Here is a 15,928-nt window from a genome sequence, read left to right on the forward strand (position 1 = left end):
CCCTTATCAAACACCTCATTTAGTTGCATTTACCCGCTAACAACTACCCCCACACACCAACCCCACCAACCCCCTCATTTAATTGACCAAAAAGTTGGTATTTGATACTATAAAAAGTTTATACACTGAAGGATTTTAGAGAAATCTTACAAAAAAAAAGAATGGAATATTCCTCTCATTTGTAAGTGATTCTCTAATATAATAGGTTAGAAAATCCCTATTAGGTAAGTAATTTATTTGTCATTATGGGTAAGAGAGTCCCCATAGCTTTGGGTGAGTGAATCTCTACAATGCTTGTTTCATGTAATTTTTCTTTCATAGCAATGAAATCTCTTTCTTAGTTATTTTTAATTATACATTCTTATTTGTGCTACATCAAATCAATATCAAAACAGATTTTGCTATGTTTTCAGCCGAGTATTTCGATAAGTGTCAATCAACAATGATAGAAGATATGCTTCGTCAAATACCAAACTCAAGATCGAGTTTCTTCCATGAAAGGGAGTGATGAAGTATTTGTTGGATATTAATTGTGCTTTCTAACTACTACATACCCCTTATCCCCATCAACCACCTAAGTTAATTGGTCAAAGAGTACGTATTTGATACTACAAAAGGTTTAGATAGTGAAGGATTTTAGAGAATTCTTATGAATGAAATAATAAAATATTTCTCTCATTTGTAAGTGAGTATCTAATAAAATAAGCCAGAAAATTCCATGAGAGTCCCCATAGTTTTGTGTGAGCGAATATCTACAAGCCTTGTTTCATGTAATTTTTCTATCATAGCTGTCACGACCCGGCCCGGCTAGCCTGATAGTATCGGGGCGGGAACAGACGATCGTACGGAAGAGCATTAGAAACATAAATCAAATTCATTAGATAAATAACATCAGTACAAAAATATCATCCATAAATAAGAAAGAGCCACTAAAACAACATCAAATACAGATAGTCCCAAACAGTTCAGATTATCTCAACACCAATAAAAACTTTTGAGTCAACATTACATAAACTCTACATACTGTTCATACTCAGATACTAACTCAAACCTTAGACTTAAAACATAAAATAAATGGAACCTTTCATCCTGAGGTCCCCTACGACGATACATGTAAGGTCGTCGTGCAGCCATTACTTTTCTCCTGAAAAAGATTTCCAAAACGAGGAATGAGCTAAAGCCCAGCAGGTAGTTCATAATACAATTAACTTTATAATTGCTGAAATAAAACTATTTTAATTAGAAACTGATTCTTTAAACATGTCTTAAAGCAATAACATTCTCTTTTACATAAACATTTCCTTTCCTTTCTTTTCTTAATCTTATTCATATGAAATGCAAAGTGCAGAGTATGTATGCTTAATGAATCACCCGTCCCGAATGTACCCCATTTCGTACTGATCAGGTACGCAGTCAAATAGTGGCCAAATTCCTTTACCATAAGTTCATAAGAACTTTCCTTTACCATAGGTTCATAAGAACCTTCCTTTACCAATGCTCGTAAGAGCTCCTTTACCATTTGGGTACATCCGGATCAACATGCAAACATGAAAGGTTACTATTCCCTTAATTCTTTCTTTTTTTAATAAAATTTCTTTCATAAACTTTCATATAAATTTCATGCCCAAATATGCCCCTTTATATGATTCGTATGCATAACAAAAGATGAAATCAAATAAAAGACATAAACTTAAAAGTTACTGAATTTAAAACATAATTCAATTGAATAAAAACATGAATTATAAATGAACTAAAGAATTAAAGCATTTATAATAATTCTTACGAAATTAAGTTTTAGGTCAAAAACCCTAACTTATAAATCTCCAAAATTCTTCTCAAAAACATTATTTCCACCAATAACATGCTCTCCTAAATGTCCCTAATTAATTTCTTAAAGAAATTTTGGGAGAAAATCATTTTTTAGGAAAAACCCTAGAAATTTCATTCCCAAAAATCTAGAGATCTAAAAGGTTTCGTTCGAAAAGAATCATACCGGAGTAACCCTCTCGTCGTTCTCTTCGATTCGAACTAAAACTTTCGCCGGAAAATCGTCGCTGGAACGCACGTCGCCCCTTGCCCGACCGCCGGACCGTCAGCTCCCTCTCTCTCGTTTTCGGTAAAATCACGCGTGAATGGGAGATGAGGGCTCGGTTATGCTATTAAGAGAGGAATTGGGACTTGCTAATTACCCTTGTGCCCTCACTTAAGTGGATTTGGTCTTAAGAAACAAGTGAGGGTAAAATGGGGATTTAGGAACTTCTAAAAATAATAACTCTCTAATTAGGCAAAATTTGGTATAACTTCTATATACCAAAACGATCAGAATTTCGCGTAGGATTTTCTAAAATTAATTTCGTTGCATTCCAATAACCTTGAAAATTTTACTTAAAAATTCGTCGCGGCGCTTTAAAAAGCGTGCGATGCCTAAAATAGAATTTTCGGGTTTTACAATAGCAATGAAATCCCTTTAGTTATTTTTAATTCTACATTGTTATTTGTGCTACATCAAATCAATATTAGAATAGATTTTATCATGTTTGGACCCAAGTATTCTAATAAATGACAATCGACAATAATGGGAGGATATGCTTCATCAAATACAAAACACAAGATCAAGTTTCTTCCATGAAAGGGAGAATGATGAAGTATTTGGTGGATATTAATTGTGCTTTCTAACCACCACATACCCTTTATCCCATCAACCACTTCATTTAATCGGCCAAAAAGTTCGTATTTGATACTATAAATGATTTAAACATTGAAATATTTTAGAGAAATCTTACGGATGAAATAATGGAATATTCCTCTCATTTGTAAGTGATTCTCTGATAAAATAGGTTAGAAAATCCCTATTAGATAAGTAATTCGCTTGTCGTTATGGGTAAGAGAGCCTCCATAGTTTTGGTGAGAGAATCTCTACGACGCATTTTTCATATAATTTTTCTATCATAGCAGTGAAATTTTTTTATTAGTTATTCTTAATTCTACATTGTTATTTGTGCTACATCAAATTAATATCAGAGCAAATTTTGTCATGTTTTGAGCCAAGTATTTCGGTAAGTGTCAATAGTCTGATGGGAGATATAATACCCGAAATATTCAAAATAAATGTAAGTATAAACTTCCTATAAATGTTTTTCATTAAAAATCTAATTTCAATTCCAGGCATTTTGATATATAGAAGCATTAAATATTAATCTAATTGTATAGGTATAACTATTAAATGAATAATAATGTAATACTTGAATAGCAGTAATTGTATATGTTAATTATTAATTTAAAACTAATGAGTCACTTTATTCACTTATTTTATTACAATTCGTATAGCTCCTCCGCTTATCTAGGCATGCATTGGTCTGATTGAGATCAGCATCTGGGAGCTATTGGGGAGGGTCAGTGGAGAGCTGTTGTGGAGTATTAATGTTATAATATTCTGATTGAGATCAGCAGCTGGGAGCTATTGTGGAAGGTCAGTGGAGTGTTGTGTTGGAGTATTAATGTTATAATATTAAGTACTTGGAGCAATAGCATTTCACTAGCCCTTTCCTTCATACCAATCCCTCTCGTGGCTCTCTGAAGTTCGAACAATAGGTTCCTGCGAGCAGGCCGTGAGCTGGAGATGAGTAGGCTGTCGGTTGCTTGCTGAGAAGGTTAGGTAAGGGCTGTAATTTACTGAAATTAGTATGGTAATTTATTTTAAATTGCTGTAATTCAGAAACCATAAAAGAAAACATTAAGGTAAGGGCTGAAATCAGTGTTTGCTATTGCTGAAATCTATATTTGTGCGCTGAAATCTATATTTGTGCGCTGAAATAAGTAAGAGGAGTGATCAAGGCTGCTGTAAATTGCTGAAATCAGCTAGAATTGCTGAAATCAGTTAGGAAAGGGAAGAGGAAAAGCTAACAACAGGTAAGGGCATTGTTATTTGTTGATATTAAGTAATGATGGTTGCTGGATTTTGCTAAAATGTTACCACAGTTGCTGAAAACAACCGCTGAACACAATAAGAAGACAAATTCAATTGGTGATTGAATTCAGTTAAGGAAAGAAGGAAGAGAGAGCTAAGGGAGGGAGTAGTTTGAATGAAGAGAGGTTTGGTTGAGGCATACAAAAGGAAAAGAAAGCCAGCTCTAGGAGAAGCAATTCCTAGCAAAGTGAGATACCCAACAGATTCATAAGAATTAGTTCAAATTTCATATATCTGTAAATTGATATTTGCCATATTTATGATAGCATGTCTCTCATATGATAACAAGTATTTCCATTTATTTCAATTGATTCGTTTGTAGTTGATTCTAATTATATAGATTGTTGATTCACCAAGTACTAGTGAGTATATTAGAAATTAATGATAATAAAAAAGCAAAATAAGTCATATATGGGGAATAGGCACGCACAATTAAAAATGAAAGAATTCAGACCCAATCTTGAATGAGAGAACAACTCTAATTCTAAATGTTGGGAATTCAGACCCAACCTTGAATTTGAAAGTTGGAATTGTACAAAATCTTATAATCATCATATGACTTATCTAAATGTATTGAACAGTCAGCAAGCGGAAAATTGATATTATGCATTTCTTATAAGTAGACTGGAATTTTCATGTGTTTAAATTTATTGATAAAAAGTTATTATTTCTTATGCATTGTTTGTGTATTTCATTGAGCCCTAGCACATTAGTAGTGGTTGCACTGCATGAAAGGATGAGCTAGTAGAGCAATAGGCGGAAAAGGGGTGACTGTTCTTTTTGGTGTATACACTTTTTAGGTGTGCATAGAGGTTAAAGTGAAAGTTGTACAAAGACTTTTGGTCATGCAAGTAAATTTTAAAGGTCTCAGTAAAACTCTGTTTCAATTAAGATGTGTTTGAGGTATATTATATATGCTTCCTATTATGAAAATCTTGATGCGTTATGATTAGTTGTGTTAAGAAAGTTTGAATAGACTATTTTTTTTACTTATATAATTCTGATATCAGCATTTCATATTGGGGGTAAGTAAGAAGAATGTTTGTTCAAATTCTCCTTCTCTGTTACACTTTAGTTTAACTGTAAGGGAAGGTTAAAATGGGGTGTTACATAATATATGCTTCGTCAAATACCAAACACAAGCGAGTTTCTTCCATGAAAGAAAGAATGAAGAAGTATTTAGAGGATATTAATTGTGCTTTCTAACCACCATATACCCCCCCTCCCACCCCGCAAAACACAGTACTTACAGCAAACTAAGGCTAGTGATGGGGACATCAGATCATGGAAGGTTTATCAGACGCGTGGCCACCGATCTACGACCACAATTGAGTCATTGTATATTTTTATTTATTCTATGTATTTCCTTAATTATGTTGTCGCATTTTATTTGCTTTCTTTAGTTTCTCGTTGTACCCTCTTATGAAGGGATGTCGTATGTAAGCCCAAGGGGCATTGTTTTGAGTCCTTTGTATGAGGCTTTATATAGCCCTCCTAATTTTCTTTTGAAGTTAATGAATGAATGAATGATAATTTTCTCTCTTGCTTAAGTTCTTGTGGGATCTTGAGAAGTGTTTGAGTGGTGAGTCCCTAGGGGAGGGAAATCGGATTACCCACCAACCTTGGAGACGACCAGGTTAGTGGTTCGTGGTTCTTTGTCACTATTTCTTTTCCTCTCCCTTTTTTATCCTAGCTGTGGGCCAAGTTCTCTCAAACCTCGCCGCCGGTCACCTACACCTCTCCATCACCTCCCAATAATTTCTTCTTCTTTAAAGGCTTGATGTTGTTGTTGTTGTTGTAGCTCCACCCAAAACCCATCCTCCCTTGCTCGCCCGACCCCCTTTTCCCCCACACCCCACCCACGGATTCCACCCAAAACCGTCGACCCTAGCCCCTTAGCCGCCGCCCCATCTCTTCTCTCTCTGCCATTGGGTTTCCTAACTTCGGTTGGAGTTAATCAGGAATCAATTTGAAATTCAAATTAACTTGAATTTGAAAATCAAATTCTTTCCTAATTTAATTTAAGCTATTTTAGGAAAGTTCCTAATTTATCCCTCTTTGAATTTCAAATTAAAATTGGATTTGATTAGATACTTTCCTAATCTAAAACCCAAATTAAAGAGCCATAATTCTCCCTATTAAATGCCCTCCCTAGCCATGATGTCGCCAGCCCCCTGTATGGGAAATTTAGGATTTTTTTCCTAAAACCCCTTAATCTCACTTGGAAACAATTTTAAATCCCCTCTCACCTCCTTTGGCTGAAATTTCCAAACCTTCTCCTATTTGATTTCTTTCCAAAAGTGAGCTTCTCTTTGTGGTAAGAAATCTAGCCCCTTCCCTTCTCAATCCCACCGCCCCTCTGTCCCCTTTCTCTTCCCCAATTAATTTCAAACGCAAGATATTGATTGAGGATTTATTTCCTAGTCATTTTCCCTCCACCTACTCATTAAAAATCTGAAATAAAAACTCATACACATTGTTCTTCTCCCTTGGCCGACCCCCTTCACCCAAACCCTATCTCAAGTTGAAGAGAAACTTCTTTCTCTTCAACGATGCTCAAGAATACTAGTCACCTTTGGGAAGAAATCCACATCTTGCATTCATGCATGGCCGATCATGAAACTGATTATGAACTTGCCTACGACGAGCATGGTTTCGTAAGCATTCTCAACTCCTACCTTTGATGGCACACTCGATCCACCTGCTTCTGCTAAGCTTAGTAAACCTAGGGATTTGAGTGTACCTCTTTGTTTCTAGCTCTTATTGTTATAGTAGGGATTTCGTTGAAACTATTATTCTGGCATGATGTTACTTTTCTAATTTGTTTTGAAGTTTCAAATCTCTGGTTTTGTGGTTTAGCCTAAGCGGGTGTGACCCCTTTTACGCTTTATTCCGTTGTTTACATCTATTAGTTTTCTTCATTATTGTTCTAATCGAAAGGTGTGCAAAATCTTACAAATCATTGCATCCATTCGTAGTTCTACATCAGCTGGTTAGCAAATATTGCAAAATTGAAACACAAGCAATTTGACCAAACTGCACCCAAAATATATGGATTGACTATCATGATTGAAGATTATTTTAGTGTATGAAGCATTAAATTAAAGCTTGTTTGCTCTACTTTCTAATCCTCTTCCCAAAATAAAGAGGTACTGCTAATTTTTGTGTAGTATGTATAGCACACTTCAACGTCTTATGTTTTTTGCAACATTGCATACTGACAAATATCATCTCAGCCATCCCTTCTCTCTTGATCACATGGCCAGCGTGGGGATCCATGGGAAGCTAACCTAGATCACACCAATCTCCTTTCATATTTGGGTGGCTAATTTAGGAAGGATTAATTTAGTAAAATTATATATTATTCTGTAATTATTTGTTTCCTTATTAAGATATCTTATATAGATCTATAAATAGGGAGAGCTTTATCCAATAAACTTAAGTTTTTTCTCTCTCCAATTCTCTGAATTTAACACATGTTGAATTAATTTATATTTTACAGTTCTTGCAAGGTTAAACGATCACGATTCATAAATATCAACTATACTGCACGCTCTATGTTGCCTTCATCAAACATGCAAGTGCTGAGAACATTTCAGGCATGAATCTAAAAAACATTAATAGGAATGAAAAATGCATTTTCTCAATAGCATATACAAGTGTTGAGAAAATAAGTAAATAAATATAAAAAATACCATATTTATTATGTTTTGCATACACGTGATATTTGACAAAATACTGAATTGAAGGCCGATACAGTGCAAGAACAGATAGAATGTATTTTTCAATACAAGTTTGAAAAAAAAAAACTTATCAGTGTTGCATATATAAATAAACCAAAGCCAACCAGTATCCATTAATATAATAATGCTAGAAATTCCAGTAACCTTAAGCTCAATATCAACGTAATCTGCTCCAAACTCCATGGCTAAAAGGAGTGCCTCAAAACGTCTGCCATCATCTCCTTCGTATTCACCTCCCTCCCACTTTGGTCTATATAATGAAACATAAGAAACAAAAATAAATATACACTTATTCACCATTGCATTCTCCAAGGAGCGCAAGAATTTCCCCTGAATGAACCACAATACGATACTGAATCAATGAATGAATTCTAAAAGATCTTTCAAACAAAGGTCATTCCACAACGTGCAAGTACTGAAACAAGAAAAACGGGCGTTATGTTTGAATATATAGAAGCGCATAAGAAAAAGGCTAAATCACTTTGAAAAAGACTGGTAAGCTCAAAATGTTGAACCTGGTGGCTAAAAGTTGACTGGCTGCACTAACTATCAAGGGATTACATTGGTAACTAACAACATCTAGCACAAATGAGAATAGTGGAGGTGAAACCCAGTAAACTGTTTTTTTTTTTTTTTTTTATGAGAAAAGAAAGTGAAAAGCTCTGACAATATAGCAACAACAAAATCAAGCCTAACTACATAGGGTTGGCTACATGAATCATTTTTCTCCATTTTGTTTTGTTAGTAGATATATTCTCATTTACATCTAATAAAAAATTGTCATTTCTAATACGAGAAAAGGACCAAAATGATCTTTTGACTTTTATGAAGGAGCAAAATGGTCCCTAACTATATTAAATGATCATTTTGGTCTCTCAAGTATTTAAAAATGAGTGGAAATAGTCTCATTTTAGGACGATTTTAGTTTCTCTTTAAGGAGTGAGGGACCAAAATGATCATTTAATATAGTTGGAAAGTACTTTTGTCTTTCATAAAGAGTCAATGGATAATTTTGATCATTTTCTCTTTCTAATACTTTCTAATCAAGTCTTTTTAGGTCTACATCTACACTTCTGAACATAGGCAAGCTCTGATAATATAGCATTGAAACAATTTTCCATTCATGTAACCTAGAAATCTAGCATTGGCATAAGAAAAATTGGCCTTTTCGTACTGTAATCGTCTAGGGAATACTTGAGCGTCATAAATCAAAACATAAACGGGTGCATGTTACAAGTAAGGAAGATTTGTCAAGTTAGAAAAAAAAAAAAAGCACAATTATAAACAGATTGATGCAAAACAAGGAAAATATTTATCTAAACAAGGATCCTGGGATAAAATTGTCAAGTCTAAGCATTTCAAAGAAAAGCACAACATAACTGCGGAGGTTCCACATAAGCAACCTTTAAATCATTACGGATAGTTTAAACTACATGACGTTCAAAACCATATCTAGAATGGCGATTTGGCAGCTTAAAGGCCAATAAATCAAAGGAATATATTTAGGTAATAAGTTTTCAAATATGCAATACTCTGCCTTCAAAAGCAAGCTAATAACTATAACGTAAAACAGAAATACATTTTTGCAAGTAATATGCTAAGCATTTGAACTTAAAGAAGTTACCAAACATGACTTTTAGTTTCATCCAAAACGGAAAAAACAATTTCGGCAAAGCCCTAACTGAGAAATTTTATTTTAATCAGTATTAGCAAATTTCACCATTTACCTAGTCCTAATTATATTTTGCATCTACCGGTATAAATAATCTTGAAACTAAAGTAAATATTGTTAATTATTATCTACAATATCAAAATTACTTATGAATCAAGTTTCATCAATTTTCATAATAATTTAAGCATTCATCTAACATTTGAAAAAAGTAGGATGATTGGACTACACATAGAATCCCTCTTAAAAGCCAAGTTTTACCCATATGTTTCACCAATCAAAATCATTCAATATATATCTAGTCCCATCATGAACTCATATAATTAATCTCCACCCGTTCGAATGTCTTTACATTTTAAAACAGCAATAACCTTCTCAAACAATTAAAATCAACCATTGCAAAAATTTTGATACATCTAACTATTGATCAAATGATCTTTAAATCCTTAGAAATCATGCATGTCATTTCATTTAATGAGGTTGATCTAAATGGATGATTTTGATCTTGCCTTTGACGATCAAAACATCAAAATTTAATTAGATGGAGAACAATGATTCAAAATATAGGTGAAAACTAAATCCCTATGTATTTATGTACAATGTAAAGACGAATGTGCATGCATATATCATGAATTATAAAAGTATTTGAGGCGCACACCTCACCATAAGGTACCCAAAAACCATCTCAAGACCTACACCTTAATAGTCATAGCGATTATGCCCTTTTTATTGAGGTGTATGCCTCAAGGCATTTGAGGCAAACACCTCAAATTATAATATAATAATACTTAAAATAATCTTTTGTTATATGATATTATGATATACCTAATATACTTTATAATGGGTTCTAATTTAAATCTGTTAGGATTTAGAGTTGAGTGAGCGAGCAAGAGAGAGGGTAGCAAGCAGGCTACTTGTAGTTGTGGGCGTGGAATTCGGCTATCAAGAAGCATTGTGTGCAGGGAAACCTATGAGCGAGGAGCGCTGTGAGTGATTGCAAACAACTAGTCTGCAAGTGATTGAGTTGCTGAGTGCATTCATGAGCCGAGCAGAAAAAATTTATTTCACAAATAAATAAATAAAACTTAAATATTTCATTTATTTTCTTATAACTAATTTTAATTTTGTTTAATTGGTTATATTTGCATTATTTTAATTTGTTTTATTATTTTTCTTTTAACCATTTTTATTTTACATTTTACATACATTATGTTAATTTGTTTTATTCTTTTTATTTTAACTCTTTTTATTATATCTTTTATTGATGATGAATTAAAATAATATGTTGATTTATAATAGATTTATGAATTGTTTTTTTTTTTTTTAAGAGTTTTTTTTTTTCAATTCAAGGCTTATGCCTCACCTTAATAAGGAAAAATGCCTAAATTCTTGATTTCACATTTTAGAATTTTAATGTATATTTATGTATGCAGGCGAGAAAGTGCATGCAACATGCTTACATGTGTGTGAGTGTGTGTAATGATAACCTTATAAGGATTATCAAATACTCATTAATCCATGATCAAATAATAGAAAATAAGAAGTCATATTTCCCAAGCAAATAACAATATCCTTTTGGGCTTCCCAAACTTCCATTTTTTTTCTCTCCCTTTTGCTCTCTATCTGGCCAATCAAAAAGCACATAAGTATCGATTTAGTTATATGTAAAAAGTGAAAAATGACAGTGACAGAAGCTCCACTTTAACCATTTGATTGGCGAGGGAAATGAGGAGAAACCTCTTCGGTAAGAGGAGAAGTACAATTTTTAATCATTTGACTTTAGGCACATATACTCCAAACTCATAATTCCAAAAATTTGTTCTCGAAGTCTTCGAAAATCATAGTTGCTGACCTTCATATGAATCCCTTGACCAATTCAAGCAAACAAAATGAGAACGGCGGCCAAACAACACGTCGCACAAATATAGTTCAAAACATCTTAACTACAATCAAAATCATTCAATCATCGTGTGTTCTTAAAACAGGCTACAACGACAAGTCTAATAGGAAGTGCTTGTATAAATTTAGGAAAAGCCTTGGTTGAAATCTGATTTCAGCAATTTCAGAAAAACAGAAATATAACACACAAGAACACTTTTTATTGAAAGTTTTATAAAATAAATACAATATACAAGTGGATCTTCAATTGGAGAGGAAGATCCGGCTAGAGCCCAAACACCCTAAGAACAATCTAATTTCAGCAAACAACATATAACTCTAACCCTAGGAAAAAACCCCTACTTAAAGCATACAACAAACGACAAATACCCAAAAGAGCCCTCCCTCAATTCCCTCCAAAATCTGTCATATTTCCTTAATTATTTCCCTCTCAAATCAGCCCCCAAATCTGCCCTCTTCAATTAGAAAATATTTCTTAATTAATCTCATCCAAATCAGCCCCCCAAATATGTCCTCTTAAATTAGGAAACATTTCCTAATTAATCCCCTCCAAATCAACCCCCAAAGTAGCCCCAAAATATGTCATATTCAATTAGGAAACATTTCTTGATTAATCCCGTCAAAATCAGCCCCCAAATCTATCTTCTTCAATTAGAAAACATTTCTTAATTAATCATCTCTAAATCACACCATAAGAGCAGGTCCAGGAAAAGACTAACAGGATCGGTCCAGGAGGGAATTGATCTAACAGAATCCATAGCATCAAAATTAGCAAAGAAGCACCTCGCAATAAATTTGATCAAATACAATCAAAACGACAAACAATGAAAGCAACAATAGGTAAAAGTCACTCGAACGTCGTTCATTTGCCAAACAGACTACATCATCATCTTTAGAACTCCGAAATTACCTAGAAAGAATACACATCAACTAGGTTACCACCAAAGGAATAACATAAACTTCGCAAGCAACACGCATTTCAACATGTAAAAGAAACAAGAAATTTGCGCAAGTATCTTAACACACTCTTCATTCCTATTTTACTATTACTTTGATATTATTTAATTTAATAATAATTAAAAAAAAAAAAAAACCTTTATGAATCCTAGTGTTCACATCTAATCTCATCGCACCCCCTCTTCCCCCTCCATCGCAGAAACCTAAGCTTCCCAACCTTAAAATCCCATCGACTCACGTAGTTCTAGCTACAAGAATCTCAACCCTCCTATCCTCAGCTCCACTCTTCGTTCATGTGTGCGCCTTTCACCCCATATCACACAAAGCTACCTCTATTAATCCCTTCTCCATCGCTGCATGACCCGGTCACCTTTGAACCAACCCTCCTCATCGAACCCCAACCACCAATGATCTAAAACCCATTGATCACTGTGTTGACCTCATTTTTATGTGAGGTCACTTGGGTCAATCCTGGCCCCAGATCAATTTAATCCCCAGACTAATCTATACTCTAGGATCCTCCTAGTCCAGACTTTAGGATCTATTCTAGGTGCTATGATCCTTCTAGAATCCAGACCTAAGATCTACTCTAGACCCTAGGATTCCTCCAGACAAATCTAGACCTTAGGATCCATTATAGGTCCTAGAATCCTTCTAAACTTCAGACTTTAGGATCTATTCTAGGTTCTAGGATCTTTCTAGACTTCAGACCCTAAGATGTATTCTAGACCCTAGGATTCTTCTAGAGTAATCCAAACTTTAAGCTTTTTTTCTAGATTCTAGGATCCTCCTAGACTTCAAACCCTAGGATCTTCTTAGTCCTTAGGAGCTACCTAGACCTTAGATCAATCCAAACCTTAAGATCAATTTAGATCTTAGATCAATTCAAATTTTAAATCAAACTTAACTTCAAGCCAATCCAGACATTAATTCAATCCAAACTTCAATCAAATCCAGACTTATAAACCTGCCCAGACTTTAAGCCAATCCTGATGTCCAATTCAAATTTTGATTATGTCTCTATCAAATTTCAATCTTATCCTATCACTCATGATCTTCCCAAATGATCAAATCCAGTCATTCAAACTAAAAACCCAATTCAAATCCAGAAATCCAGACTCAAATCCAAGGTTCAAAGGCTTTGTCCTGAAAGCATTTTCCAGGGATTTTTCAAACACTTCAAAACTAAGCCAAATGACTTCTGATCCAGAGTCTGTCAGTTGCATACTGATAGGACATGTCTCTAGAGGTAACTCTTCAAATTTGAGCCCATTCTGAGATTTCTAACCCCAGAAACTAAATCAAAATTTAAAGGCTATAAAACATTCAAATATTTACAGCCTATGCCACTGGACTTGTCATCTAGTAGATCCTGACCTTAGAGCCTTCTCTAAAGCCTCTAATCACTTCTAAACCATTGATCCTGACCTATTGAACATTAAACTGTAGTTTAATGGACCCACTTTGACCCTCAGTTGACCAGGGGTCAAAATGACCAAAATGCCCCTTAAGGGCAATTTCGAAGTTTTCTCCAAATTTCAACTAGACCTTTTCAAATCAAACCTCAAAACACCTTCCAATGCATCCTAACCATCACTAGGAGTACAATGGACTCAAGCACTGACCTTGGTCAAGCCTGGTTGACCAGATCGACCTTTTTGACCAAAATACCCCTTAGGGAGCTCAAATATTAATTTCAAACAAAATGAACTCCAAATCGCTTGGAATCACTTCCAGCGAGTTTCAAATATTAAACCAAACATGCTGGACCCAAACCCAGACCCTAGATCAACCTGCAACGCTTAAGGTTCCAAATAGGCATTTTGACTGATTTGACTTCTCTAAACCTTGGGACCACCTTCATTGGTCTCCAAATATCATTTCTAAATCCTGGACCCACCTGGTTGACCAAATCAACCAGGGTTGACCCAATGAACCCTTAAGGGTCTAAATGGGTTATTCCAACCCATTTGATCAAATCAAGTCCTTAAACCTTCAAATCCATCTCAAATATTGATTTAGATCCTTTTGAAGTCAAATCACCATGGATCTTGACTTAGTCAAACCCTTGACTATAGTCAAACATATACATATACATATCTCTTGCATTCAAACCCTATTTCCTTAAACTTCAAACCTTTCCAATTTATTTAATCAACTCCTCAAGACATTCCTTTGCCACCTCACCAGCCATGTAAGCTGGTTGACTAGTCAACAAAGCCTCTAAATGGTTTTAAATGATTGAGTCCTCAAGCTTAAGCCTAATCCCTTCAATCTTTTGAACCTAAATCACTCTAAGAAGCTGGAATGGACACTTGGCTGCCACCTCAGCAGTCAACATGGTCAGTTGACCAGTCAACACATGGTCAACAAACCCTTAAATGACCAAATATCTTGGCTTGAGCTAATCCAACCCATTTAATCCCTCTCCAGCTATTTGGAAAGACTCTAGAACCTTCTTAAAGGCACTTCCAGCCCTTGGATTGAAATCAAACGGCCCCCATAGCTCCCATGCCCAAATGGGGACCAAAATCCCTTTCCACATGGCATGTCCTTGCCATGTCCTTTGCCACCTACTCCCAACTGCTCCAGACCACGTGGAAGCATCCTAGATAGCCTCTAAGACGATCATAACCGTCCATTTGGCCTAGGGTTCCTTGAATAGGGTAAAACCTCATGTTGAGCCCCTATTATAACCCTATCAATCTCTCTCCACTCTCAACCTCTCAAGCCAAATTCTCCATTCTATTGAGCTCCCCAGAGACTCCTCAACATATCCCCACTCAAATCCCTCCGGCCAAAGCCCTTTCCGGCAAGCTTCCCGGCGAACCTAGCTCAAATCCGTTCAAGGAACTGTAGCACTCGATCTAGGCGTTATTAGCTCGAGTGGTCTTCTACAAAATGGAGCGTGGACAGTCCACAAATGCAACCATTCAAAAAACGGTTCAATCCGTCCATTAAATCGAGGTAAAAGCTTAACCCTACTTTAGGGCACTTAGGCTAAATAGATTTCGATTTAATGCATCTTAGGCCACAAAATCAGGTCCCCAGGATTTTTGTTCATGGTTTAAATTTGTGTTTAAATTTTTACATGATTTGATTAATCGGATCAAGAGAACGAGCACCAAACTCGTTCTAAGGCTTGACTTACGTAACCCTCCAATTACGTAAGATCTAGACCGTTGATCGCTTCACGCGGCTTCGTCCGACCGTGTAGTCGATATCTCGCTTGATCCACCATTCGACTACATCTAAATCGTCGGCTCATTACCGCGGGATTGATTTTCCACCATCTGATCTCTCTTAATCAAGATCAAGTGGCGGAAGGTTATTTCCGCCGTTGGATGAAGCTCGCTCGGATCCTATGGCCCTTATTATCCGCTGACATGGATAAGTGGTCCACAGGTGGTACCCACCTTCTCAAATCGGAGGCAATGATTAGTCGCGGCGCCAATCATTGCCAATGATTGGGCGCCGCCACCGCGGTTTGCATGAGCCAACCGCGCGCTGCCACGTGGCATTCCCGCCGCACGGGGTTTTAAAATGGTTTTCATTTAATTTTAAAATCATTTTTTAATTCAAATTTATTCCAGAAATTAATGAAAATCGTTTTAAAAATTCAAAACAAAAATATTTATTTTATATAAATATTATTAGAAAATTAAGAATTTTAATTTAAGACTATTTTCAAAT

General features: G+C 35.3%; 1 protein-coding gene across 1 annotated transcript in view; it reads right to left on the reverse strand.

The window, feature by feature from the left end:
- Positions 1-7,536: 7,536 nt before the first annotated feature.
- Positions 7,537-15,928, reverse strand: part of LOC110113306 (bifunctional 3-dehydroquinate dehydratase/shikimate dehydrogenase, chloroplastic-like) — a 51,797-nt gene continuing 43,405 nt past the window's right edge. Inside the window, exons 2-3 of the mRNA XM_028698431.1 lie at positions 7,791-7,960; positions 7,537-7,574 (exon numbers count right to left, since the gene is read on the reverse strand). Of these exons, the coding sequence (XP_028554264.1) occupies positions 7,537-7,574; positions 7,791-7,960 (208 nt within the window). The remainder of the gene's footprint in view (positions 7,575-7,790; positions 7,961-15,928) is intronic.

This window comes from Dendrobium catenatum, unplaced genomic scaffold (assembly GCF_001605985.2).
Source record: "Dendrobium catenatum unplaced genomic scaffold, ASM160598v2 fragScaff_scaffold_1086, whole genome shotgun sequence".
Classification (NCBI taxonomy): Eukaryota; Viridiplantae; Streptophyta; class Magnoliopsida; order Asparagales; family Orchidaceae; genus Dendrobium; species Dendrobium catenatum.